The sequence below is a fragment of the Oncorhynchus clarkii genome, unplaced genomic scaffold, assembly GCF_045791955.1.
Source record: "Oncorhynchus clarkii lewisi isolate Uvic-CL-2024 unplaced genomic scaffold, UVic_Ocla_1.0 unplaced_contig_520_pilon_pilon, whole genome shotgun sequence".
Classification (NCBI taxonomy): domain Eukaryota; kingdom Metazoa; phylum Chordata; class Actinopteri; order Salmoniformes; family Salmonidae; genus Oncorhynchus; species Oncorhynchus clarkii.
In genome coordinates this window covers 42,440-64,607 of record NW_027260836.1, presented here as the reverse complement: position 1 = coordinate 64,607, position 22,168 = coordinate 42,440, and the positions used below count along the sequence as shown (strand labels likewise).

Sequence of the window (22,168 nt, the reverse complement as noted above, 5' to 3'; positions counted from 1 at the left end):
CCCTGGGTCAGGTTGAACCAGACCTTACAATCACACCTTTTTGACAGAAAGTAACCTTTGTTTCAACTCTTGTGTGTTGTGCACTTTTGTGAGTTTGCAGAGTTTGGATGTAATCACCCAACCACGATGACAGCACATCGGAAGCCCATGATACAGCGGCAATTTATGAGGCAATATTGCAGAGGAGAGAGTTTGGGCCCAATGTGTATTTCCACACTGGTTAGACCAGGAGGGTAGGCAACTACATTCAGCCGCAGGAAGATTTTTTCTTGAGCAGATAGTCATTGGGCCGGAACATAATTGTTATCATTTGTACATTGACAGCAAGTAACTCAAACAGATATTATATTTCACAATACCATACTAATTTCATACTTTGATTACATTGAGACAGACCACATACATGTAACTGCCAAAAATAATGGAAACAAAAGTACATGAGGGATACAAAGTATATTGAAAGCAGGTGCTTTCACACAGGTGTGGTTCCTACCCTCCTTAATCAAGCAATTAACATCTTATCATACTTAGGGTCATGTAAAAAATGCTGGGCGGGCCATTATTTTGACTATCATGATTATACCCCTATAGGAAGACAATGCCCCTATCCACAATCAATGAATGGTTTGATGAGCATAAAAACAATGTAAACCCTATGCCATGTCTGTCTCAGTCACCAGATCTCAACCCAATTGAACACAGATTCTGGAGTGGCGCCTGGGACTGTTTTCCACAGCCATAAATAAAACAACAAATGATGGAATTTCTCATGGAAGAAAAGAGTTCCAGACACTTGTGAAATCTATGCCAAGGTGCATTGAAGCTGTTTTAGCTCATCATGGCCCAACACTGTATTAAGACGCTTTATGTTTGTGTTTCCTTTATTTTGGCAGTTACCTGGATGAACCTGTATATCTATTTTTGGGAGTATTTGCAAACAGATTTCCTAAACAAAAGTCATTTTGAGCTGAATTCCTTTGTCCATCAACAAAAATCTTATGTGAGTGTCAGTCACAATTTATTTATGAAAATGTTGTAATAGAGCAGAGGGCTGGGAGCGTATATTTCCCTCTTAGCCGAGCAGTGATCCATTTTGTTAAAGGCAGATGTCAGAGGTGATGTGGCTGTAGGGCAGGGCAAACACATGGATGTACAGACCCATGTGTCTTTTTTTTCACAACCACAATCTCTAAAATATTTCTCTGATTAGCTGTGTAAAGAAAACATTTATTTATATTGATTTGTGCATACACCATTAGGTTCCTAACCTAAATAATCTATAGTAATTCAAAAGCCAGAGATGTGGATCTGATTACAAATTAAATGACAAATCTACCTTTGTAGATTTGTCAGTAGCACCATGGGTTGTGAACCTCATTTGATCAATTTAAAGGAGAGATGAGAAATACTAACCCATCGAGAGTGGGAGGTTGGGGAAGCAGATCTCCACTCAAATCCTTGAAAATCTTAAAAAAGAAATGACAAAAACTTTTGGGGAGCATATTAAATCATGGGTCGACTTCTGGCTTAGACTACACATGATATACAAATATAGGACTATGATGAAAAAGCATATTTTAAATGTTGTATTTTAATGAAGTATCTGTATATGCAGGGCAAGGTGACTTCTGTTAGTTATGCTTCCCTCTATTCAAGAAGAGGTTTTCAGACTTTTACAGAGATTGGAAATGTATTCTGTCTTTGGAATGTGTAAACTGACCTTTGTAACCTCGTGGCAGAGGGATTATTGGGGTCCAGCCTGACCTGTTCTTTCTCCAACTGTCTGAACTGAAGATAGTTTTACCAGACCATTTACCTGATCATCATTGACTCAAACTAAACAAATAAAACATCAAATGTGGAACACCTTCAAGTGTCTAAAAAGTTATTTATATATGATTGGAGATGTAAATATATGTCAATCAGTAATTTATTATCGTTTTTATATGATATTTATAGAGTTTTCAAAGTATATAGACAACAGAGGGGGATTTCTGAAGATCTTTAGTAACACAATCAAATCCCAAATATGATTAGATTTAACCTCATTCTATCTATGTAACCCTCACCATCCCTTTGGTGATGAAATAAAGTTTACATGTGTTAATCTGGTCTATAAAGGCGTATAAATGCCTTTCGATGTATTACCTTTTTTGGAGAGACCAGGACACAAATCATATGGAGAGTTTGTCAATGACCTGCAGATGAGATCATGTGAGTTTCACAATTATATGATATGTAGACAGACCTGCTGGAGTTGCATTGTTTAGCTCCTCCTCTGAGGTTGTACCCTCCCTCTTCTCATCTTGCTCAAATAGAGTGGTGTGGGGAGGTTATACAAATAGCATTCATTGGAGTTCTGTTGTTGTGGAAGTTCTCTGAGCACACACACTTGTTCCATAACGGAGCATTGGTGTGTTGTATTTTTAGCCCAGTATAAGGTGTATGAGCTCAGTCTGAAGATGTCTCTTATAGAAGGTCTTCTACAGACATCAAGCACAGTGACACTGCTGGGTACTGTGCTGTTTCTGCTGGTCCTCTACCTCCGCTCCTCTGGTTCCAGCTCTGAGGAACAGGGGAAGGAGCCTCCAGGACCCAGGCCGCTGCCCCTGCTTGGTAACATGCTCCAGCTGGACCTCAAGAAGCCCTACTGCACTCTCTGCGAGGTAAGATGAAGTCATCCGTTGCTTTCAGAACAAAACATGTTGATTTGATCTGTGAGATTTGATCTGTTTTATCTCACTTACTGTATGTAGTTTTTTTGCTATTTCACCAGGTTTGAAAGTTCAGTAAGCAAACTGATGAATGAACTCTGGCACATTGTATATGCTTTTAGCTGGTTAATGTTGTTTAGTGTTCTATTCTGTAGTGTATTTCAATAGATATATATATCCTACCCAAGTAGCCTGGTCCCAGATCTGTTTTTTTGTTGGGAACCAGGCTATGGACAAAATACTTTGTGACAGTGACCAATGTGTTGCAAGGAAAGAGATGAGGTCACTTTAGAATATTGAAAGTAAAGGGGGATACCTGGTCATTTGTACAACTGAACTCATTCAACTGAAATGTGTCTTCCGCATTTAACACAATCCCTCTGAATCAGAGATCGACATCCACGTCTTCGGCGCCCGAGATGCACCCTTGGAATATTCCTTCAGGGATCTTGTTATAACAGACCTGGGTTCAAGTACATAGTGTACTTAAGTATTTGACATTTTGTGTTTTGAGTATTTTCTAATACACAGCCAAAACAACTACATCAAATAAAACAACAAGTAGTTGTAAATACATGCCACTTGTAACATAGGTGCAGTTAATGACCGGTGCAGTTAATGACATGACCAGACTTCTGACATGGAAACATAAACAATACTATCTGATGACGGATAACAGAAGAGTGCTTTTTAAAGGGTAGGTAATCAAGGGAGTAATGAAGTCCAGGTGTGACTGATGAGTCACAGGTGTGCATAATGATGGTTGCCAGATGTGCATAATGATGGTTGCCAGGTGTGCATAATGATGGTTGCCAGGTGTGCATAATGATGGGTTGCCAGGTGTGCATAATGATGGTTGCCAGGACCAGTGGTTAGTAGACCGGTGACATTGGGAGCGGGAGCTCGACACCAATACTTTCCAAATGTATTTCCAATAAAAAACTTTGTCTAAATACTAATTGTTTGTAAGTAATTTAATTACATTGACTGGTATTTGAACCAAGGTCTGACATCAACTGTAAACCACTGTCTTCACTCTATTTCTTGACTGATACATGTTAAACAAGCTGTATGTGGTGTCCAGTTATGTGCTTAGTCATATATCATTACGAGACATAACTGAGTCTATGGTGTACTTTATGTAAACTTTATCTGTCCAGCTCTCCAAGAAATATGGTTCCATCTTCACGGTTCACTTTGGACCCAAGAAAGTGGTTGTTCTGGCAGGATACAAGACGGTCAAGCAGGCGCTGGTCAACCAGGCAGAGGACTTTGGGGACAGGGACATCACTCCTGTGTTCTATGATTTCAACCAAGGACATGGTAATGATATTTTACTCTTCTGCTGGCTATGTCCCATTCTTAAAGGGATAGTTCACCCAAATGACAACCTGTCTTATTGATTTCTGTAAGCAGTCTATGAACAAGCTAAAATAGAAATCCATGCGTTTGTTCTCCAATTTATGTGTTGGCCACAAATATGAGCATAGGATGAGTCAACAACATTGTGGGTATGAGTTAACAAATTATGAACTTTTAAAAGTGAGATTTTCACCTAACAGTTACTTTAAATAAACTTTATTGAGCTACACAATCACTTTCAGACACTTTGAGATGAGTTGGAAATGAAATGCATCACAATCTGTTGAAAGTCTTATTCTAGCCTGGTGGAGCAAGTCTAATTGCTGCATTCACCATTCTGTTTTGCTGCATGTATCAGCCTGCCCTTTATCCAATAGATTGGCTTTTGGAATAAGCCAGAAAATGGCTGGTCCAATCAGTGCCCTCTCAGAAACAATGGTTGGGTTTAGGACAACAACCAATGTTGCCAATTACTGTGCTTGAATTAGGCTGTCCTCTGATTGGTTGAAAGTGATCCAATAGCTGACAAGTTCATTTAAAATAATACCACTCATTTCTGACATTTGAGACTAGAATGGTGAAATCAGAGATCAGACTAGAATGGTGAATGCAGAGATCAGACTAGAATGGTGAATGCAGAGATCAGACTAGAATGGTGAATGCAGAGATCAGACTAGAATGGTGAATGCAGAGATCAGACTAGAATGTTGAATGCAGAGATCAGGCTAGAATGGTGAATGCAGAGATCAGACTAGAATGGTGAATGCAGAGATCAGACTAGAATGGTGAATGCAGAGATCAGACTAGAATGGTGAATGCAGAGATCAGACTAGAATGGTGAATGCAGAGATCAGGCTGTTTCCACAATTCATCAAATGTTCTTACTCTAATCTGCTGCAAATAATATAGATGTCTAAAATGTCTTAAATAGACACAGATTATCCTGACCAGAAAAGGTGCAGAGATAATTTGGCAGATTATATATATATATATATACACACACATATATATATATATATACATATATATATATATATATATATATATATACACACACATATATACACACACACATATATACACACACACATATATATATATATATATACACACATATATATATATATATATATATATATATATATATATATATATATATATATATATATATACATACATACATACATATATATATATGGTACATGCTCATTATGAAATGACATATTATAGTAATTTATTTATAATTATTACTTTAAATTGTCATGGAAACAAACTACATTCTCTACAGGGATTCTGTTTGCCAATGGAGACTCATGGAAAGAGATGAGGCGCTTTGCCCTGACAAACCTTAGAGACTTTGGGATGGGCAAGAAAGGGAGTGAGGAGAAAATCTTAGAGGAAATCCCCTACCTGATTGAAGTGTTGGAAAAACATGAGGGTAAGAGAATCAGTATCTCTACACTAGTAGTAGAAGTAGTATGATGTATTTTCAGGGTTGCCTAGGCTAAAATCAGGCTATTTTAACCACATTATTAGTAAATAGCTAAGTGATTGTGTGGGTTCTGGAAAGCTTATTTTGTAATTAATTAGATGTTTTGTCTATTACAGGTAAGGCATTTGACACCACCCAGTCTGTGCTTTATGCCGTCTCCAACATAATCTCAGCCATTGTCTATGGCAGCAGGTTTGAATACACTGACCCACTATTCACAGGCATGGCGGACAGGGCCAAGGAGAGTATTCACCTTACAGGTTCTGCATCAATTCAGGTAGTCTGCTTATTCAGACCATTTTGTTTTTACTGTTTAAAAAAAAAAAAATCTGTTTCAGTGCAATCAATAAAACTAGGAAACAGACGCCTGTTATCAATTCTTGCAAATTAAAATGTACATACTCATTTATACTTTACTTGATGTGCCAGTAAACTTATTATAAACCATTATTGTACCGTTTATAACCCATTACTATGCTGCTTATAAATCATTATATACAATATTCATGATGTATAACATATCAAATAAAATCCTCATAGCCCAGTCCAAGCTCTTTGTCCTGGCACACCAATGGTGGAACCAGCTTCCCCCTGAAGCTAGGACAGCAGAGTCCCTGCCCATCTTCCGAAAACACCTGAAACTTTAACTCCTCAAAAAGTATCTTAAATAAACCCCCCCCCCCCCCCCCCACACCCTATACCTGTGACATGTGATTGTCCCACCAAGCTATCTAATGTGTCATGTGTCAATGTGCAGCGGTTAGGACGGGGTCAGGTGCAGGACACAGAACTGAGTAAAAGACATACTTTACTCGAAAATAAACATTTCAACGTAGGGAAAACACATCAGCTCACAGAAGTATTGAACACTAAACAAAGAACAAACACTCACAAAACCATGTGGGAAGCAGTGGGTTAAATAGGGAATAAATATTAACATAATGGGAACCAGGTGTGTACAATCAAGACAAAACAAATGGAAAAAGAAACATAGATCGGTGGCAGCTAGCGGATCACTGCCCGAACAAGGAGAGGCACCAACTTCGACGGAAGTTGTGACAGTACCCCCCCTTGACGCACGGCTCCAGCAGCGCACCAACACCAGCCTCTTAGACGACCCGGAGGACGAGGTGCAGGGAGGTCCGGGTGGAGATGGTGACATTCCTGCAGTAAGGAAGGGTCCAGGATGTCCTCCACCGGCACCAAGCATCTCTTCTCCGGACCGTACCCCTCCCACTCCATGAGGTACTGAAGGCCCCTCGCCCGACGCCTTGAGTCCAAGCAGACTACCTCCCAGATACGCACAAGGTTGTAAGCGCTCCTGAGATCCAATTTGGTGAAGAATCGTGCCCCATGCAAAGACTCTGTCACACTGGCTATGAGAGGCAGCGGGTAACTATACTTCACTGTGATCTGATTTATACCTCTACAGTCAATGCAAGGGCGTAAACCTCCATCATTCTTCTTCACAAAAAAGAAACTTGAGGAGGCAGGTGAGGTGGAAGGCCGAATGTATCCCTGTCCCAGAGATTCGGAGACATATGTTTCCATAGCCACCGTCTCCTCCTGTGACAGAGGATACCCGTGACTCCTGGGAAGTGCTGCATCTACCAGGAGATTTATTGCAGAATCCCCCCCGTCGATGGGGGTGGTAGTTGAGTCGCCTTCTTTTTACAGAAGGCGAGAGCCAAATCAGCATATTCAGGGGGGGTGTGCATGGTGGAGACCTAGTTTGGACTCTCCACCGTAGTTGCACCTATGGAAACACCTATACACCTCCCTGAGCACTGATGTGACCATCCCTTGAGAGCCCTCTGTTGCCACAAAATAGTGTGGTCATGAAAGGCCTACCAGGGAAGCCCCAACACCACAGGAAACGCAGGATAATCGATCAAGTAGAGACTAATTCTTCCCTAATGAACCTCATGCGTCATCGTACATAGTGGAGCCGTGACCTCCCTAATCAGGCCCGACCCTAAAGGACGACTATCTAAGGCATGTACAGGGAAGGGCACATCCACAGGAACAATAGGGATCCCTAATCTAAGTGCAAATTGACGGTCAATAAAGTTCCCAGCTGCGCCTGAATCTACTAGCGCCTTATGCTGGGAATGCGGGGGAAACTCAGGAAATTCTATTCATACACACGTCATCTTAGGTTTCATTACATACAGTCGAGAAGAACTACTGAATATAAGATCAGCATCAACTCACCATCAGTACGACCAAGAATATGTTTTTTGCGACGCGGATCCTGTGTTCTGCCTTACAAACAGGACAACGGAGTGGATCCTATGCAGCGACCCAAAAAAACGACTCCGAAAGAGAGGGAAACGAGGCGGTCTTCTGGTCAGACTCCGGAGACGGGCACAGCGCACACCACTCCCTAGCATTCTTCTTGCCAATGTCCAGTCTCTTGACAACAAGGTTGATGAAATCCGAGCAAGGGTAGCATTCCAGAGGGACATCAGAGACTGTAACGTTCTTTGCTTCACGGAAACGTGGCTTACTGGAGAGACGCAATCCGAAGCGGTGCAGCCAACAGGTTTCTCCACGCATCGCGCAGACAGGAAAAAACATCTTTCTGGTAAAAAGAGGGGCGGGGGCGTATGCCTTATGACTAACGTGACATGGTGCGATGAAAGAAACATACAGGAACTCAAATCCTTCTGTTCACCTGATTTAGAATTCCTCACAATCAAATGTAGACCGCATTATCTACCAAGAGAATTCTCTTCGATTATAATCACAGCCGTATATATCCCCCCCCAAGCAGACACATCGATGGCTCTGAACGAACTTTATTTAACTCTCTGCAAACTGGAAACAATTTATCCGGAGGCTGCATTCATTGTAGCTGGGGATTTTAACAAGGCTAATCTGAAAACAAGACTCCCCAAATTTTATCAGCATATCGATTGCGCAACCAGGGGAGGAAAGACCTTGGACCATTGTTACTCTAACTTCCGCGACGCATATAAGGCCCTGCCCCGCCCCCCTTTCGGAAAAGCTGACCACGACTCCATTTTGTTGATCCCTGCCTACAGACAGAAACTAAAACAAGAGGCTCCCACGCTGAGGTCTGTCCAACGCTGGTCCGACCAAGCTGACTCCACACTCCAAGACTGCTTCCATCACGTGGACTGGGAGATGTTTCGTATTGCGTCAGATAACAACATTGACGAATACGCTGATTCGGTGTGCGAGTTCATTAGAACGTGCGTTGAAGATGTCGTTCCCATAGCAACGATTAAAACATTCCCTAACCAGAAACCGTGGATTGATGGCAGCATTCGTGTGAAACTGAAAGCGCGAACCACTGCTTTTAATCAGGGCAAGGTGTCTGGTAACATGACCGAATACAAACAGTGCAGCTATTCCCTCCGCAAGGCTATCAAACAAGCTAAGCGCCAGTACAGAGACAAAGTAGAATCTCAATTCAACGGCTCAGACACAAGAGGCATGTGGCAGGGTCTACAGTCAATCACGGACTACAGGAAGAAACCCAGCCCAGTCACGGACCAGGATGTCTTGCTCCCAGGCAGACTAAATAACTTTTTTGCCCGCTTTGAGGACAATACAGTGCCACTGACACGGCCTGCAACGAAAACATGCGGTCTCTCCTTCACTGCAGCCGAGGTGAGTAAGACATTTAAACGTGTTAACCCTCGCAAAGGCTGCAGGCCCAGATGGCATCCCCAGCCGCGCCCTCAGAGCATGCGCAGACCAGCTGGCCGGTGTGTTTACGGACATATTCAATCAATCCCTATACCAGTCTGCTGTTCCCACATGCTTCAAGAGGGCCACCATTGTTCCTGTTCCCAAGAAAGCTAAGGTAACTGAGCTAAATGACTACCGCCCCGTAGCACTCACATCCGTCATCATGAAGTGCTTTGAGAGACTAGTCAAGGACCATATCACCTCCACCCTACCTGACACCCTAGACCCACTCCAATTTGCTTACCGCCCAAATAGGTCCACAGACGATGCAATCTCAACCACACTGCACACTGCCCTAACCCATCTGGACAAGAGGAATACCTATGTGAGAATGCTGTTCATCGACTACAGCTCGGCATTCAACACCATAGTACCCTCCAAGCTCGTCATCAAGCTCGAGACCCTGGGTCTCGACCCCGCCCTGTGCAACTGGGTACTGGACTTCCTGATGGGCCGCCCCCAGGTGGTGAGGGTAGGCAACAACATCTCCTCCCCGCTGATCCTCAACACTGGGGCCCCACAAGGTTGCGTTCTGAGCCCTCTCCTGTACTCCCTGTTCACCCACGACTGCGTGGCCACGCACGCCTCCAACTCAATCATCAAGTTTGCGGACGACACAACAGTGGTAGGCTTGATTACCAACAACGATGAGACGGCCTACAGGGAGGAGGTGAGGGCCCTCGGAGTGTGGTGTCAGGAAAACAACCTCACACTCAACGTCAACAAAACTAAGGAGATGATTGTGGACTTCAGGAAACAGCAGAGGGAACACCCCCCTATCCACATCGATGGAACAGTAGTGGAGAGGGTAGCAAGTTTTAAGTTCCTCGGCATACACATCACAGACAAACTGAATTGGTCCACTCACACAGACAGCATCGTGAAGAAGGCGCAGCAGCGCCTCTTCAACCTCAGGAGGCTGAAGAAATTTGGCTTGTCACCAAAAGCACTCACAAACTTCTACAGATGCACAATCGAGAGCATCCTGGCGGGCTGTATCACCGCCTGGTATGGCAACTGCACCGCCCTCAACCGTAAGGCTCTCCAGAGGGTAGTGAGGTCTGCACAACGCATCACCGGGGGCAAACTACCTGCCCTCCAGGACACCTACACCACCCGATGTCACAGGAAGGCCATAAAGATCATCAAGGACATCAACCACCCGAGCCACTGCCTGTTCACCCCGCTATCATCCAGAAGGCGAGGTCAGTACAGGTGCATCAAAGCTGGGACCGAGAGACTGAAAAACATCTTCTATCTCAAGGCCATCAGACTGTTAAACAGCCACCACTAACACTGAGTGGCTGCTGCCAACACACTGACACTGACTCAACTCCAGCCACTTTAATAATGGGAATTGATGGGAAATGATGTAAATATATCACTAGCCACTTTAAACAATGCTACCTTATATAAATGTTACTTACCCTACATTATTCATCTCATACGCATACGTATATACTGTACTCTATATCATCGACGGTATCCTTATGTAATACATGTATCACTAGCCACTTTATACTATACTATGCCACTTTGTTTACATACTCATCTCATTTGTACATACTGTACCCGATACCATCTACTGTATCTTGCCTATGCTGCTCTGTACCATCACTCATTCATATATCCTTATGTACATATTCTTTATCCCCTTACACTGTGTACAAGACAGTAGTTTTGGAATTGTTAGTTAGATTACTTGTTATTACTGCATTGTCGGAACTAGAAGCACAAGCATTTCGCTACACTCGCATTAACATCTGCTAACCATGTGTATGTGACAAATAAAATTTGATTTGATTTGATTTGACGTGCGCAACAGGGAGCTCTGGGTGAGTCGGGTGCAGTGCCCTGCCTGCTGCCTCGACTCCCTGGGGAATCTCCCCAGCGCCGACCAGCAGTGTGCACTCTGTGGCCACAGGTGGTGCAGGAAACACCCCCCCCCCCCCCCTCCAGTCACCCTTAGAGCAGCAACCCCGAGCTCCATAGGTATAGGATCGGAGGTGCTGGGGGATGGAATGGACGGATCCCGATCCAGACGTCTGCGGGTGGCCAACAGGTTATCCAGCCGGATGGATAAATCCACCAGCTGGTCGAGGGTAAGGGTGGTATCCCTGCAGGCCAGCTCCCGCTGAACATCCTCACGTAGACTACACCGGTAATAGTTGATCAGGGCCCTCTCATTCCATCCCGCACCGGCAGCCAGGGTCCTGAAGTCCAGTGCGAAGTTCTGTGTGCTCCTCATCACCTTTCTGAGATGGAACAAGCGTTTCCCGCCGCGCTCCCCTCAGGTGGATGATCGAAGACTGCCCGGAAGCGGCGGTTGAAATCCTTATAGCGGACCAATTCCTCCCCATTCGGCTTTGGCCCACTCAAGCGCTTTCACCGACAAACAGTAGATGAAAGCGGACACGCTCTGGTGTCCCGAGGGAGCCGGGTGGACGGTCGCCAGGTAGAGCTCCAAACGTGGCAGCTAGAAAGCCGGGGACAACGACCGCCGAACGCCGCCCGAACAAGGAGAGGCACCAACTTCGGCGGAAGTCGTGACACTTAAGATGAATGCACTAACTGTGAATCGCTCTGGATAAGAGCGTCTGCTAAATGGCTAAAATATTTTATTAATTATATCATTGCAATTATTATATATAATATGGTTAAATAATCACTAGTGATGGGCACCGATATACAAAATTATATTAAAAAAATTGTGATTCCATATCGTATCGGTTTGCATAAAATATATTACAACTGTGTATGTTCACTTATCTGTTCACCTCCATGGCTCTTTGAAGTTCAGACAACTGTTAGCAGATTGTCCTTTGGGCCAGGCGTGAATATTATGTTATTATAATATTGTACTCATATTGGTTAGTTAGGGAGGCCTATATTATAGGACCATCAACAGGCAACTAATTAAATATGCTATATTGAGAGCCTATGAGGTCTGTTTGAGGGTTTTGTGTATGCAGGAAAAGCAATATGTTATTTTTACAGAATAGTTGTCACAACTTCCACCGAAGTCGGCTCCTCTCCTTGTTCGGGCGGCGTTCGGCGATCGACGCTTTCTAGCCATCGCCGCTCCATTTTTCATATTTCCATTTGTTTTGTCTTGTTCCATACACACCTGGTTTTCATTCCCTAATCACACTGCATGTATTTAGTCCTCTGTTCCCCTCCGTGTGAAATTGATTTTATGTTATGTGGGTGTTGTTATACGCCATACTTTTTGTCTATGTTCCGTGTTTGGTCACATTTATGTACTTTTGTGCATATTTATGTGTATCACATTTGAATTTATGCATTTAATAATCTAATCATAGTTGTGTTATGTTATAATTAATATCAAATGTTTTATGCGTATTCTACCTGAATCTCTGTGTAGATGTACAACATGTTTCCCTGGTTGGGTCCGTGGATAAACAACCTGACACGTCTGAAAAAGAATATTGCTGATATGAAGATGGAGGTGACAGAGCTGGTGAGGGGCCTGAAGGAGACTCTGAACCCTCACATGTGTAGAGGCTTTGTGGACTCGTTCCTCGTCCGAAAGCAGACCCTGGAGGTATGAAGACTTCATGCAGAATCTGCACCTCACTCATTCATAAAAAAGTGTTGCATTAATATTGCTCAGTATGACTATACAGAATAGAATTAATCAATAAGGTCAGAGGGGGTGTGGTATCTGGTCAATTTACCACAGCTAAGGCACTGCACGACACGAAGTGCAGTGCCTGTATACAGTCCTTGTATAGTGGCCATATTCCACAAAACCCAGAGGTGCCTTGCTGGTGTTATAAACTTGTTACCAACATACTTAGAACAGTAAACGAGTAATTTTGCGGCACACTCGTGGTATATTGTCTAAATTACCAAGACATTCGGACAATCAGTATCCAAGAACCAAACTGCCGGGTTTATAGGACTTATTACACCACCTTGTGGTTCACTTTACTGCCGAAAAACACAACTAACTTCAGTTGTCCAACACTAACATCCCACTGGGCACAGACGTCAATTCAACATCTATTCGATGTTGATTCAACATAATTTAATTTAAATGACGTATATGACTGAATGCCAGCTGAGGGAGGATCTAAATAGTTCTCTGTATCAGTAGAATCACATGTAAACTCAGACTCAAACACTAAAACAGTTCCTCAAGCTGATTTAAAAGAATGTGTTGATTATCTGTTTTGTTAGCTTTTTTGTTATTTTCCATATTATGTCTATCTCTGATAAACTACCCAGGAAAGGGCTAAAAATAGCCTATATTAATATATGTAGCCTTAGAAATAAGGTTAATACAATGAATTTGCTAACATCAGATATATATTCATATATTAGCCATTTATGAGACTCGCGTCGATAAGGCATTTGATACATCATTAGCAATACAATGAAATAACATCTACAGAAGACACAGGAATGCGTATGGGGGAGTTGTTGCTGTACATATTCAGAGCCATATCCCTGTAATGCTTAGAGAGGATCTTGTGTTATTAAAGTGTTGTGGTTGCAGGTTCACCTGCCTCCTCTAAAGCCTATTTTAGTGTAGCTCCTATAGGCCACCAAGTTCTAACGGTCAGTATCCAGATAATGTGTGTGAAATGCTTGATGGGGGCTCCTGAGTGGCGCAGAGGTCTAAGGCACTGCATCTCAGTGCTAGAGGCATCACTACAGACCCTGGTTTGATTCCAGGCTGGCTCACAACCGGCCTTGATTGGAGTCCCATTGGGCGACGCACAATTGGGCCAGCATTGTTAGGGTTTGGCCGGGGTACGGCGTCATGGTAAATAAGAATTTGTTCTTAACTGACTTGCTTAGTTAAATAAAAAAATTGTTTATAGTTTATGTGCTTCTAAAAGATGGGACTAAAATAGTGTATGAGATCATACAATTTCATTTGATTTGAAAATCTTTTGTATTTGTCACATGTGCCAAATACAACAGTGAAATGCATATTTACAAGCCCTTAACCAACAATGATGTTTTAAGAAAAATACCTAAAAAATAAGAAGTCACATTTTGCTGTGACTCTTATGTGGATTATGTTAAAAAATATTTGTTGGTCTGATATGATTAATAAGGAGCATCCAGACGCTGCACTTGATGCATTTATGAAATTGCTTCTTCTAGTTATTGATAAACATGTACCTTTTAAGAAACTGGCTCCATGGATTAATGAGGAATTGAAAAACTGTATAGTTGATAGAGATGGGGGCAAAAGGAGTGGCTAATAAGTCTGGCTGCACATCTGACTGGCTGAAGGTGAGGTGAAGAAATTATTGTCGATCAATAATGACAAACCTCCTGGCATTGACAACTGTCATGTCTTTAATCTGACCCCAGAGAAGTGTTTGTCCTCAGGCCTGGTTCTAACAGCCAACCTGTCAGCTTACTGGCAGCTCTTTGCAAACTGTTGGAAAAAAATGGTGTTTGACCAAATACAATGCTATTTCTCTGTAAACAAATTAAGACTTTCAGAATGCTTATAAAGAAGGGCACTGAACATGCACTGGCACAGATGACTGATGATTGGTTTAAAGAAATGTATAATAAAAAGTTTTCAGTGCAGCCTTTAATATTAGTGACCATAACGTGTTGAATAATCCTATGTGTCATGGCTTTTCAACCTCAGCTCTGAATCCACAATATGGCAATCTATCTAATAGAACCCAAGGGGGGTTTCTTTAATGGAAGCTTCTCTAATGTTAAACATGTAAAGTGTGGTGTACTGCATGGCAGCTCTCTTGGCCCTCTACTCTTTTCTATTTTTACCAATGACCTGATACTGGCATTAAACAGAACCGGTGTCCATGTAAGCTGATGATTCAACCCGTAAGCAATCACAGCAACAATAAAACAAAGAGTTGCAGTCAGTTTGAGAATGGATGGCCAGTAATAAACTGGTCCTGAACATCTAAAAAAGGAAGCAAGGTATTGATACAATGGTGTGGCTGTTACTTGGTGTTATTTTAGATTGTAAACTCTCATGGTCAGAACATATTGATTCAATGATTGTAAAGATGAGGAGAGGACTTTTCGTGATAAATAGATGCTCTGCTTTTTTTAATCAATCAAATGTATTTATAAAGCTCTTCTTACATCAGCTGATGTCACAAAGTTCTGTAAAGAAACCCAGCCTAAATCCCCAAAACAGCAAACAATGCAGGTGTAGAAGCACCACTCTCCACAAAGCAAGCTAGTTTGATCTTATCTTAATTATTGTCCAGTCAAAAGAAGGGGCAACTTAATCTACCCAGAACAGCATGACACATTTATCTCTTCATTGTAATCAGAGGGCTAATATCAATACTATGCATACCAGTTTCTCTTGGCTAAGAGTTGAGGAAAGACTGACTGTACATTACTTATGTCATCTGAGGGTCTGTTTCTGTTAGGAATCTGGCAATATGGATTCTTTCTACCATGACGACAACCTGGTATTTAGTGTTGGTAACCTGTTTTCTGCTGGTACCGACACCACCGGGACAACCCTGCGCTGGGGTCTGCTGCTAATGACCAAGTACCCCCATATACAGGGTAAGAATAGATATAAACACAAACACATGTACGCACACACACACCACAGGAGGCTGCTGAGGGGAGGACGGCTCATAATAATGGCTGGAATGGAGTGGTATCAAAAATATGGAAACCATGTGTTCGATTCCATTCCAGCCATTACTATGAGCTCGTCCTCACGAATTAAGGTGCCACCTGTGACACACAGACATGAAACAGTAAAGCACTCATGGTATTACAAGTTATAAACATTGGCAAAGGGCCAAATTGAAGAATATATTATGAAATTAGACAAGGATGGCTTGGTTAATGAAGGTTAAACGTTAACTCAGGTTTATACACTGAGTGTACAAAACATTAGGAACATCTTCTTTAGAACAGCCTCAATTCGTTGGAGCATGGACTCTAGAAGGTGTCGAAAGCATTCCATAGAGATGCTGGCCCATGTTGAATCCAATGCTTTCCACAGTTGTGTCAAGTTGGCTGGATGTCCTTTGGGTGGTGGACCATTCTTGATACACACGGGAAACTGTTGAGTGTGAAAAGCCCAGCGGCGTTGCAGTTCTTGATACAAACCGATGCGCTTGGCACCTTCACCATACCCCATTCAAAGGCACTTAAATCTTTTATCTTGCCCATTCAACCTCTGAATGAAACGCATACACAATCCATGTCGCAAGACCCACTGGTTGACGCTTATTTATAAAACCCTCACTCCCCCCTATCTGAGATATCTACTGCAGCCCTCATCCTCCACATACAACACCCATTCTGCCAGTCACATTCTGTTAAAGGTCCCCAAAGCGCACACATCCCAGGGTCGCTCGTCTTTTCAGTTCGCTGCAGCTAGCGACTGGAACTGTAACGGTTCGCGTCTTTGTCACCTGAAGAGGAGTAGCAAGGATCGGACCAATGCGCAGCGTGGTAAGTGTCCATATTTTGAATAAAGAAATAGAACACTGAACAAAAACAACAAAGTGAACGAACGAAACCGAAACAGTTCTGTCTGGGGCAGATACAAACACTCAACAGAAAACAATCACCCACAACTCAAAAGTGAAACTAGGCTACCTAAGTATGGTTCTCAATCAGGGACAATGATTGACAGCTGCCTCTGCTTGAGAACCATACGAGGCCAAACACAGAAATCCCAAATTATAGAAAAAAGAACATAGACTGCCCACCCCAACTCATGCCCTGACCATACTAAAACAAAGACAAAACAATGGAACTAATGTCAGAACGTGACAGGAACGAGCTGCAACAAACACTCAAACTGGACAGTTTTATCTCAATCTCTTCATTCAAAGACTCAATCATGGACAGTCTTACTGACAGTGGCTGATTTGCATGATGTATTGTTCTCTACCTTCCCCTTTGTGCTGTTGTCTGTGCCCAATAATGTTAGTACCATGCTGTGGTAGGTCTCTCTTTATATAGTGTTGTGGTCTCTCGTCGTGATGTGTGTTGTCCTATATTTACATTTATTTTTATCCCAGCCCCCGTCCCTTCAGGAGGCCTTTTGGTAGGCCGTCATTGTAAATAAGAATTTGTTCTTAACTGACTTGCCTAGTTAAATAATGTCTCAATTGTCTCAAGGCTTAAAAATCCTTTGTTAACCTGTCTCCTCCCCTTCATTTACACTGATTGAAGTGGATTTAACAAGAGACAGTAAGATATCATAGCTTTCACCTGGTCAGTCTGTCATGGAAAGAAGAGCAGGTGTTCTTAATGTTTTGTCTACTCAGTGTAAATTTCACTGTATTAACTCCAACCCTCCCTCCTTTCTGTCTCAGATCAGGTCCAGGAGGAGATCAGCAGGGTTATAGGAAGTCGTCAAACCTTGGTAGAGGACAGGAAGAACCTGCCCTACACTGATGCAGTGATCCATGAGACCCAGAGACTGGCCAACATTGTACCCATGTCCATCCCTCACACCACCAGCCGAGATGTCACCTTCCAGGGATATTTCATCAAAAAGGTCAGATACCTGGATATCCAAATCTCTGTGTTTATTTTGTGACCAACTTCAAATTGTCTTTTTTCCTGAAGGGAAGTTACAGGTTCAAAAAACAATAAAATAAATGCATATAAAGAGAAGCCCAATCCATTCCCCCCTTCAGTCCCTATCCAACCCCGCATCCTCCTTCCCCACCTGGAAACCATGTCTCCCACCCCGCCTGTATAAATTGATGGTTGGGATTACAGGATGCCAAGGTCATATTTTTCTATTGTAACATGTGAGCTGGGAGTCGTGAAGCAAGTTCAGGGAGTTAATCAATAAACTAAACATAATACAAAACAAGAACAAACAATACACAGACATGAAACAGAAACCACGCCTGGGGAAGGAACCAAAGGGAGTAATATATGGAAGGTAATCAGGCAGGTGATGGTGTCCAGGTGAGTCTGAGGTGCTGGTGCGCGTAATGATGGTGACAGGTTTGTGTGTATAATAATGAGCAGCCTGTCGACCTAGTGCGCCGGAGAGGGAGTATACGTGACATCTATATTCTGTTCCAGTTAAAGGATTGTTCAGATTGAATTAGATCTGTGGACCATACTGTTTAAATGGCTAGCTCAGAATATGAGCTTTCCAAAAGTTGTTTATATATTATAGAGAGCAGTCCTTTTGGGAGCCCAGATAGTGTATTTATAAATCTATCACTGGAAGGTTTGGTAGTTGGGATTCCCAAGGTACTCTGTAGACCAGCATAGCTGACTTTAGTTGTAAATATAGAAAAAATGAGTTGTATGTATCTTTCAAATTTTGGAATGTTCTCAAACCATTTCTGTCCATGATATCGGTAAGGATTCCACATTTGGGGTATGCAAAAAGACGGCATCCAGATCACAACACATGATATTGTAGTATGGGCATGCCATAAGTATATATTTCTGCCTGAAGTTGCATCCACTCCTTTTGAGTGTGCACATTTATTAAACAAAGTTTCATTACTTTTACTCTGAAAATAAGGGGTCCTATGCTTCACTCTCACTGCAGGGGACATCTGTGATTCCTCTACTGACGTCGGTCCTACAGGATGATAGCGAATGGGAGAGCCCCAACACCTTTAACCCCTCACACTTTCTGGATGAGCAGGGAGGATTTGTCAAGAGGGACGCCTTCATGGCCTTCTCTGCAGGTAGATTAACTTCATTATAAAACACAATTTCATTGCAAGAAGTAGAACAATTCTGGTAGCCTTTTGGACAGACTTCATGCTATTTTCTGTATCTTTGGTCTCTCTCGCAGGTCGTAGGGTGTGTCTGGGGGAGGGTCTGGCCAGGATGGAGCTCTTCCTCTTCTTCACCTCCCTCCTGCAGCGCTTTCGTTTCTCTCCTCCTCCTGGAGTAACAGAGGATGATCTGGACCTCACACCTTTACTGGGGTTCACCCTCAACCCTTCACCTCACCAGCTGTGTGCTGTGAGCCGGGTCTGAGATTTTAACATGAAAATATTGGTGGGACAAACTCAATCAAAAAAGCTAATATGCATCGAAACCCATTAAATGCACCATCATAATAACCAATCCCAGAAATGAGCTTGCGTGACACACAAACATTATTATATTTTGTTTGATCGGTGCGTAGGCTGATTCCAATATCTCTTTAGATTTAATTGCAAAGGAAGACCACAGTAGTCGAACATACTTCATAGAGTAAAGTTAATTTTAATTCAAAATGTCATGTTCCAGCTAAGAATAAAGTTTATAAAGCTTCTGCTCTGCTTCAACCATTGCATTGTTTAAAGTTCCATGGGAAATGAAAACAGTCTATCAGGGAAAATCCATTTAGATTCCATCACTTTTTGACAGCACCCCCTTTGATTTGAATGAAACCTTCCATACATATACTCACCAGCCAGTTTATTAGGTACACCCTGTTCATGAAAATGGATCGCACTTATACAGTGAGTCACGGCAATTGCTATATAAAGCTGGCAGACAGGCATTGAGACATTCATTTATTGTTTGAACATTAGAATGGGCAAAAGGTGTGACCTAAGTGACTTTGAAGGTGGTATGATCGTTGGAGGAAGGCACGCAGGATTCAGTGTCTCCTTTCACGCACGACAGTGTCTAGGTTTTACAGAGAATGGTGCGACAAAAAACATCCAGTCAGCCACAATCCTGTGGGTGAAAACAGCTCATTGATGAGGGAGGTTGAAGGAGAATGGCAAGAATTGCGCAAGCTAACAGACAGCAAACAGATAAATAATACAGTTGTGTGTAGAACAACATCTCGGAACGCACACCTTGTTGATCCTTGTCACAGATGAGCTATTGCAGCAGACGACCACACAGGGTTCCACTCCTATCAGCTAAAAACAAGAGGAAGCTCCATTGGGAACGCAATAACCAACACTGGACAATTCAGGAGTGGAAAAACATGGTCTGACGAATGTCGGTTACTGTTACATCATGCTGACAGCAGAGTCAGAATTTGGTGTAAGCATGTGTCTGGTGTCAACGGTACAGGCTGGTGGCGGTGGTGTAATGGTGTGGGGAATGTTTTCCTGGCACATGTTAGGTCCCTTGATACCAATTGACAAATGATTGAACACCACAGAGTATCTGAACATTTTTGCTGACCAAACCCAATAGAGCATCTTTGGGAAGAGATGGAACGGGCTGTTCACAGCATGAATCTCCCGCCATCCAATCTGCAGCAACTTTGTGATGCGACTGCGTCAGCATGGACCGACATCCCTGTGAAACGTTTTCTCCACCTTGTAGAGTCGCTGTTCTGGAGGTAGTGGGGGTCCGACCTGGTACTAGATGGGTGTACCCATGTAAAAAGTGCTCAGAAAGTCTTTTTGGAGATGAATGCCAAAACATTCAAGAGATAAAGGTGCTCAAAGTTTACTTATTGTATATACTCCGCCATACCATGACACATCCATGTCTTCATCACTGGAAAAGACAAAAAGTGGATATCGTTTTAAGCTTATAAACAAGGTTTCAAACTATTTTAGAATTGATTGAAAAACGTTATTAAAACAAATAAATATAAATGGTACTTTTTTAAAACTCTTTTTCATATTTGCATATGTCGTAGCTTAGACCTTATTTTACATGATCTGAGGTTTTTGTGTTTTGCCCGCCATCGGTTGAAACAACATGCTCTTGAATACAGGGTGGTTGTCTTATGGCAGATAAATGTACTAAAATGGGAATCAAATTGAAATTTCAACGTTCAAATGGTACCACAAAGATGATTGGATCAGAGAATGTTGACTTGAATAGGAATATCTGTTTACATTTTTACTGTCAGTCTTTAATAGAAGATCTATTGAAGTCATAGAAATATAGATAATGGAATAGACATGACCATTTAAGTCGACATTCAACGGTGGCTGGACCGTCCACCATCTTTGTGGTAGTAATTATAAGTTTACATTTCCATTTCAATTTCAATGGTGTACCAGCTAAAATTGCAGTGGTCTGAAGGGATAGGTCCATTCTAAAAATTATATTTCTATGATTGAAATGACATCCACCCTGTATTCAAGAGCATGTTGGTAGGCACCACATAAAAACCTAGGGTCTAAGATACAACATATGCAAATATATATTTAAAAAAGTGAGTTTAAGTGTTTTTAGATAATTGATGTTAAAGGTTAAATGGCCTAATTTAATATTTTTTAAAATAAATTATACAATTGTTTGACCACCCTGTTTGTAAGCTTTTAACTGATATCAAACTCAACTGTATCTTTTCCAGTGATGAAGACATGGATGTCTCATGGTATGGTGAGGTATCTTCTGAGTGTTTTGGCATTCACCTCCAAAAAGTCATTTTCTGACCAATTGGTCAAAAAGTGATTGGATTCACCCATCAAGCATTAAAAACAAGACACATAGCTAGTTAAAACGGCTTTTAGCCACTGCTTCCATCCAAACCATTGGTTGAGTATTCTTTCCAGCTTTCTTTCTTTTAACAGAGGTCTTATTTGAATGTTCATCTGCTGATGAGCACAGACATTTTATCGCTACATTTCCTTCATAACGCAAAGTTTGAAAATAATTTGTGAAGAGGAAGTTGACGTGATTCATGACATTTCAGCTAGCTAGAAGACAAACGAAGTTGACACATTAGTCCAATCAAAGCTACTGGAGATAAGACATTGATTAATATGTGGCAAATGACATTGAGTGTTCTTGGGCTAGACATACTAACGTATCTCTATGGCAGCACCCAAGGGGAGAAAGGTCTATCTGCGGATCACACACTGGCCGTGTGTTGGGATTTTCGTGCAGGGACAATTTACACACAACACACACCAAGTAGAGCCACCTGAGGGTTTTAAGGAATACCCAAAAGGTTGTGTTCGAATCGCACCTGGGA

General features: G+C 42.2%; 1 protein-coding gene across 1 annotated transcript; it reads left to right on the top strand.

Moving 5' to 3' along the window:
* The first annotated feature begins 2,346 nt into the window (after nucleotides 1–2,346).
* Nucleotides 2,347–19,540, top strand: LOC139401864 (cytochrome P450 2K1). The gene is made up of 9 exons (XM_071145855.1): nucleotides 2,347–2,666; nucleotides 3,875–4,037; nucleotides 5,365–5,514; nucleotides 5,685–5,845; nucleotides 12,674–12,853; nucleotides 15,693–15,834; nucleotides 17,613–17,797; nucleotides 18,821–18,962; nucleotides 19,073–19,540. Exons 1-9 carry the CDS (start codon nucleotides 2,463–2,465, stop codon nucleotides 19,258–19,260), a joined length of 1,515 nt encoding a protein of 504 aa, XP_071001956.1. The 5' UTR covers nucleotides 2,347–2,462; the 3' UTR covers nucleotides 19,261–19,540.
* Nucleotides 19,541–22,168: the final 2,628 nt, after the last annotated feature.